The sequence below is a fragment of the Pteropus vampyrus genome, unplaced genomic scaffold, assembly GCF_000151845.1.
Source record: "Pteropus vampyrus isolate Shadow unplaced genomic scaffold, Pvam_2.0 Scaffold66, whole genome shotgun sequence".
Lineage (NCBI taxonomy): Eukaryota > Metazoa > Chordata > Mammalia > Chiroptera > Pteropodidae > Pteropus > Pteropus vampyrus.
In genome coordinates, this window is record NW_011888847.1 from 8,830,764 (window position 1) to 8,838,398 (window position 7,635).

The 7,635-nt window shown below is 36.0% G+C and overlaps 1 protein-coding gene across 2 annotated transcripts in view; it reads left to right on the plus strand.

The window, feature by feature from the left end:
* Positions 1 to 3,056, plus strand: part of ATL2 (atlastin GTPase 2) — a 42,686-nt gene extending 39,630 nt beyond the window's left edge. Inside the window, exon 13 of one of the 2 annotated variants that reach the window (XM_011361396.2) lies at positions 1,822 to 3,056. In XM_011361396.2, coding sequence (XP_011359698.1) covers positions 1,822 to 1,941 — 120 coding nt within the window. In that variant the 3' untranslated portion in view covers positions 1,942 to 3,056. Of the gene's footprint in view, positions 1 to 1,330 lie in introns of both variants that reach the window. The other variant, XM_011361397.2, reaches the window with a different exon arrangement.
* The last annotated feature ends 4,579 nt before the right edge of the window (positions 3,057 to 7,635 follow it).

The following is a 7,635-nucleotide window of genomic DNA, read 5'->3' on the forward strand; positions in this document are numbered from 1 at the left end:
CTCTAAGGAATTTTTCTTTGAGAAAAGAAAATATAGTTGGTGAAAGAGTTACGAAGGTAAGAAAAAGAAGTTGGGAAGTGCATGTTTTAGGAAAGCAAAAGAAATTTCTTACTACTATTGGCAAAAAGCAATGCATACTTATATTCCAGGAAAAATATCAGATGATACTCAGATCTTCGTTACTTTCCGTGAAGATAGTAGTGATTTACTGATATACTGCAAGGAACAATTCTGTAAGGATTTCTTACACCAAAAAAACTTTGTATGACCTCTGTACTATGGAAATACTAATGAACAAAGCAAAGTGCTACAGAGAACCAGCTTCTCTTAATCATAATCTTTACTTCAACCAGAAGTCACATCATAACCCTTTACCTCAAACCAGAAATCAAAGTTGGGCCTGACAGTATCTACTAAGGAAAGCCGTGTTGTGTGTTGGCCAACTGTGTGTTGGAATTGCCTGTGTTCAGAAAATTGCACTTAAGGAAGTTGTCATTAAAATGATCATCGTGAAAAACTTGAGCATCATATCAAGGACCAGAGTGAAAGCTACAGTTATTACTGGTGGACAGTATAATAGGCATTTTCAGATACCATTTCTGGGCTAGTGAAGTATTGGGCTTATTTGAATACCTAGACTATGCAGGTCCAATGTTTGGGCTTTAAATTCAAAGACTGATGAAGTCATTTTTTTGAAGAAAGTTAATTCGATGTTAACTTTTCTTGTAATAACATTATTATTACTTTATAAAGTGACCCACTATATTTATTTGGATTTTGTTTCTATTCTATATAGAAATGCTCTTATTTATTCAGATCTGATTTGGAAGCTTGTGTTTGGATATTTGTAAAATTTAAATTTTTATCTCAAAAACCTCTTCATATTCCTTTGGTATCTCCTAATAGAAGATGGATGAAAAGCTGTCACAACCTCACTTTTTAAAAAAAATATCAACTTTAAAATTTTGGATCATTACTAATTTTCTGCAACATGAATTTCAGTAATTGTACAGTGTCTTCATTTGAAAACCAGTCATCTGTACAGCATTGATTCTAGGATTTTAGAGATGCCATTATTACAAAACAGTTAAGTGGAAGAATCTAAAGAATGTGAAATTATTTTCAGTATAGTTGAAGTAAGGTGCTCACTAGTCAGAGAAGATCTGTCAACATACCTTGTCTAAATTTTTTTGCATTTCTCTTTTCTTTTGCTTCAGAGGAGTCCCAGGAAGGTGAGAAACCTACAAAGTCTCAAATTCTTGTAGTCTTAAACTCTTTAACTTCAAGGCACTCTTGAGTCATTCTCCTAACAAATCACTCCATGTTTTAGGTGTTTTCCAAACTGTTTGAAGTTACTAGACGTCGAATGGTTCATCGTGCTCTTTCATCAGCACAGCGACAGAGACTGTCATCCAACAATAACAAGAAGAAAAATTAGACAGTATTTTAAGCTTTTTTCTCTATCTGAAGTGTTCACACTTATACATGTAGGACAATAAGCAGGACCGTCTGGGCCGGTCTGCATAAATGCTGTATACATACCAGATTTGATGCTGCATATAGGGTATGGAATTGCACATCCATCTCATAGGAATTGTAAATGGTTTGAATAAGAGGAAAGTGATTTTTGTTGCATTATAAAAATTGTTTAACTGCATTATTTGTAGCATCATAACTTTTTTTGGGAGAAGCATCTTTTTATTTCCCACATTCCTGGTTATTTTCTTCATTGCTTTGGATTGAATTTTTATATCTATTTTTATATGTAACTCCTTTTTTACCTCATGTTTTTATTTGTTTTGCACATTTCTCATACCACAGGTATTGAAGCCCCTGGGTGATAATTTGATGGAGGAAAACATAAGGCAGTCTGTAACAAACTCTATCAAAGCAGGCCTGACTGACCAGGTGTCTCATCATGCCCGATTAAAGACAGACTGACAGTTCATCTCCTCATGGACTTCACTCTCCCTTTTTTTCATGCTTGCTGTACAATGAGAACTCAAATAAAAATAAACCAAAGTTTACAATCAACTGTAGAAGTAGTTTAGTATAACTGGCTTCACAGATGGCTGCCACAGAGTGTGAAAATTGTTTGTTGGTTTTAAGCATTCTGTTCATGGCTCCTAAGGCATGGAGATTGGCTGAGGAGCATTAGTTTATCATGCACATTTGTGCCATGTTTAATTCTTTGTTTTTCTTTTTACTTAATCTAATGTTAGTAAAATTTGTCTTATGTAAAAGGATATTTCAGGGAAATATTTTAAGAAATCTATTTAGAGTCTAACACAGTATCCCGTTGAAATTTTAATTTTTAGAGAAGTTATGAATCACTGTATAAAGAATCAGATTGGAATGACATTGAAGCCTTTATTGAGCCACTACATTAAAAGTATATATTGCTTTACTGCCTTCAGTACCAGTATTACATAAAATGCATGTATCAGAAACTTCACAGAAATTACATGACAACTCTTGTAGCTGAGAAAGTGATTCTGAGGTGTACATTTGTCTTGCCTTTTTAAATTTATAAACCTGCCCTAAGAGGAGATGCATATCTGGGAAACTGAACTGTCATTATACAGTTTAGCCTTCATGTACATAAAATATGCCATTAATTTTATTGGGGGAGAAATTCCATCCAAAAATGTTGCCTACAGCTATGAGTTAAGAGTGTCTGTACAGTTGTGTAGCTTTTATTTTCTAAAATCACAGATAGGGCATGTATATGAATTATAAATATATAAATAACAATTTTGTATGAAAAGTTTTGTAGTTTATGGCAAAATCTGGTTCTGTGGTAGGCTAATAAGTACAGTCTCTGTGAAGGAACGTTTGTGGCTCATGTCAGTGTGTGAATGCATAGACAATTTGAAGTTTTTGATATATTTGTGATATTTATCTTGAGCACTGCAATCTCACCCCACCTCGCCCCCCGCCCCCCGGGAATTCAATGGGAATGTTTATCGTGACTGTCCTCTGTTACATTTTAAAGTTACTTCCTGTAATTTATTTTCAGTACATAATTAAAAATTTGTTGTATATATAAAATGAAACTTGTGATTCTTTTTTAAGAAATTCTTCAAGTATGCTTTCCATTACATAAATCTTATTTGTTTATTCTGAAAAGAGCATGAGCAGGACACACCCAAGTGAGAGCTCTAAGGTATTGTACCTCGGAGCTAAGCTTGTAAAAAGTTACTTTTCTGTGTCTCTCTTTGGGAGGGAAAACTTGTGATTAGCCTAGGTGTAGCTGGGGATATATTAATTTCTTTCTTTTTGTGTGGTATATGTAAGGCTAACATTTTTGCAATACTTTTGTAGCCTTTATGGATACCTATTAAAGCACCTAGTTTGGTTTTTAAGTGAAGAAAATTCAGATGTTGAGTTGCATGCCTGAAAGCTCTAAATTTACTTTGGTTGATATATCTCTTCTCTTCCCCCCTTCAACTCCTGTTTTTATATGGACTGTACTTGTTTCCATCTGTATTAAATTGCTACCAACTCATCTGTTCTTAAACATAAAAAATCCACCTGAAAAGTGTCTCTTTATTTCTTCTACCACCCTGTTTTATGAATGCTGGACTCTTTTTACAAATGAAAAAATAAAAATTTCGTTGTATAATAGCAATTCTGAAATTAAAGACATATAGCTTACCTTTTTTTTTTTTTAAAGAGTTGTGGAATCTAGACCATTGGATTTCTTAGTATTTCTTGTTGGGAAGGATATATTTTCTCCAAAGAAGATAGACGTCTATAAAGGATCCAAGGAAGAACTTGGGTTTCACTTGGCAGATTTCGAGCATTGTTAAGCAAGAAGCAATAAAAGAGATTAAAGACAACTCAAAACTGTTGACTGAATAACTTTGGTGTTAGTATGTTTTCTGTGGTACAGTTTTTTACAAGGGAGGTTTTTAAAAAATACTGAGGACAAATAATTGATCTTCCTAATTTACTTTTGTGGAAGGGGCAGTCATTTGTGAACCTGCTGTTGAGCATGCTTTATGTATTTCTCATGAAGATAGTCATCTCTGCTTCAGTGAAAATATTTTCATAGAATTGAATCACTGTATTTCACTTTTAAGGGTTATATTTTCAGAGAACTCTGAGCTGGGCCAGCTTTAGTTTTTTTACTTCCAGAATTGGGCAGGCTAGGGACTTCACCCTTGCTGTAGGTGTAAGTGCTGTTGGTGTTAGTTTACATTGTTTCATCATTATGGGATTTAAAAAGGTTTAGTCTTAATTTGGTTAAGAACCTATTAAAAATATACCACGAAATTTCAGAAATCACTGTGATGTTGCTGTTGGTGGTCGACCATATAAATATTCAAAATGGCCTTTTGGAAAGTTTCTAAGCAGTTGCTTAGTCTTTTAACTAGGGGATTGGCTTTTTACACTAGCTGCTTGTCTGCAAGCCTATGTTGCTTGTGTCTGTTGCACACTTTTAGGTTTCAGCAGTTTTTCGTGGCCTGAATTCCAGTACTGTGACCAGAATTGATCTGTGACTTAAATGCTTTTCCATTTGTGTCATAGTTGTGGGGTGATGATGAAGATCAGCTTGAAGAGCCGGCAGCTGTGCCTCTGGTGGCTCGCTTTTCACTTGGCTAGCATTTGCTAATCACATGGCTACCTTACTTGGATTCAGTCTGGAGCCTCTGTCGTAGAGTTTAACTTTGAGGAATCATCCAGTTATCTCCTGGGCAAACAAAGCTAAATTAGGGCCTTTCCAAGCAGGACAGAGAATTGTCACTTTTCTGCCTAAGTCTTAGATGAGATTCTTGGGATTTCTCCTTCAGATTTGCAATTTGCTGGCATTTAGGCTGAGAAATTGATCTACCTTTGACATAATTTGAGTACAATACAGACTCCTATTATGTTCTTGTAGGTTTATGACTTCTGTAGCTCTTTAGAGCCAAAGCTAGCAGTAGAGTAGGTCAGAATTACCTAAAGTTGTGTATAAAAAGGCTTAGGAGAGAGGACCACAGCCTTTGTATAGCTCAGTAAAGCACTTCCACATATGTTAGCACTTTGCATACAACAGTCCTGTGAGATGGGTAGGAAACCCCAAAAGGATGTCCCAGGTTATCTCGGGCTTCAAACTCAGGGCTCTGCTGCACACCTCCAGGGGTTTGAATCGGATGAAGTTTCAGACACAGATATCTGAGTAATGTGCCTAACTCCAGTTGAAAGTTCTGTCTTGGCTGCGTTCTGGAAAACACTGAAAGCTGGAGAAAAGATTTTGTTAATACTGAAAGACGTGAGAATCACCAATGTTATTACATAGAGAACATTTTATGAAGCAGGAAGTGAAATTTTTCTTGTCTTTTTGATTGTACACCTCAGAGGTAAATACCTCGTTTGACTAAAGTACCATAAATTGCATTACCACAGATCTGATATAAGTACTCAGCAGCATATGATAAAAATGACCATACCCTTTTTTTTTTTTTTTAACGTCACTGGTCTCTCCTACTCAGTGTCCTTTGTTAGATGATCCATAAACATTTTTACACTGATAACTATTACATTTATGTCTCCCACCCAGACTTCTGTATCTGTGCAATATTTCCATTTATATGTACATTTCAAATTTTTGCCAGAGCAGAACTACTGATTCTCACCCAGCCCCAGTTCAGTACACTCACCAGCTTTCTTTGTCTTAAAAATCTAGGCATTATCTTTGATTCTTCTTTTTCTCTTATACCCATATTCAACCCATTCCTAAGCCCACTAGTTCTCTTTCAGAAAATATCCTGAATCTGACTGCTTACTAGCTCCCCTGCTACAACACTGGTCTACCACACTATGACCTCTCAGCAGACCAAACTGGTCTGCTTACCCTCCTGTTTCTCCCCCAAAGTGGCCAGTATGCTCTTAACTTTTAAAGAGTAAATCAGAACATCCTTGATGCTTCAAATTCGTCAGTGATTTTCCCTTGCTACTGGAATAATAAAACTCAGATTCTTTACCATGTTGATGAGAAGCTGGCCCTTGCATATCTCTATGATGTCATCTTCCTTTTCTCTCATTCACTGTGCTCCAGCCACACTGACCCTTCCCTTAAACAGCCTATCTCAGGGCTTCTCGGCTCATTGTCAATTCTGCTAGGAACATTCTTTCACCAGATCTTCCTTATTCAGATCTCATCTCAAATGTTAACCTCCTCAGATAGACCTCTCCTGACCAACCTAGTTAAAGCAGCTATTCCAGTGGCTCTATTGTATTACCCTATTTTTAGCATCCAGTCCTAATTTTTGTTTACGTACAATTACGTGTCTTTCTGTATTAGTATGGTAGCTTCTAAAGGGCAGGAATGCTCTTTATTCACCACCATGTTTCTAGCTCCTGGTGCTTGGTAGACTAAGAACACAATATTATTACCTGAATTGTCAAACTGTAAACACTCCTTTTAAACATATTTGTTTGGTACGGCTACTGGATGAAGTAATTGCATATCTCTGCCACAGTAAACAGTCATGTAAATATCCCCATGTCACAGATTTGGAGGGGCCTTGAGAAGTGATTAAAATTAATATTGAACAGTGTTACGTCAACTATACTTAACTAAAATATTTGGCAGCTACCCTCTGATGTTTAGGAAGATACTGTCCATACATTAAAACTCTTAACATTTTTCAAGAACAATATAGGTTGAATAGCGAGAAGAGTGGGTGAAGCAGGAGCTTGAGGGAAGAGAAAGAAATTAAGAAAGCAGAACTCGGGTAACCTTCCATTGGTTTGCCTCCAGTGGCATTTCCTATGGAAGTTGACTCAGGTGTCTGCAAACATCTGTAATGTTGAGTAAACATCAAGATTTCATCTCTGGGCTGTTTGTAGTGTCAGTGCATATTTGTACATATGGACTATGTTTTTCTTGATTGAGGAAGTGTAGTGCCAGGTGTAGATCAAATGAGTACTTATTGAAAAAGTCTTTAATGGGATGTTTAAAGATTTTCAAACATTAAGGTAGAGAAAACAGTATAATGAACTGCTGTGTACCCATCACTCAACAAATATTAGCACATAGTCGATCTGGTTTCATCTATACACTCCTAGTCCTCTCTCCCCACCCCGACTCATTTTGAGGCAAATCTCAGGTATTATATCATTTCAGTTATGAATACCTCAATATGTATCTCTAAAACATTAGGACTCTTATTTTTAGCAATCACAATACCCATGACTTTTAAAAGAATAAAATATCACTAATATTAAATAGCCAGAAAGCATCTACATTTCCCCAGCTGTCTTGTAAATATCTTCATACGATAGCCAAAGTCCCTGACAATCCACTCTAAGAATTTGCACTTATTATTCATGCCCGTTGTGTGGCACAAACTCTAGACATCACTGATTTCCTCAAAAATTAAGGTATCCATTTACCTTTTAACCATTTCAGAATTGCGTATCTAGAATAAGTCACTCTAGATTTTATCAATCAGGGCATTTTTAGTATCAAATGAAAGAACCCTCTTTGTACCCTTTCTTTCTTCCCACCACAAACAAAATTGCATTTCAGAATAGCTTTTCATTCTTCATATAGTTGTAATGATAGATGTAGGAACCTAGGAAACATGCTATTGGCTCAGTAACTTCCTGCTTCAATCTCGCTTCCTGCCCTGGCAGAATTTTGCA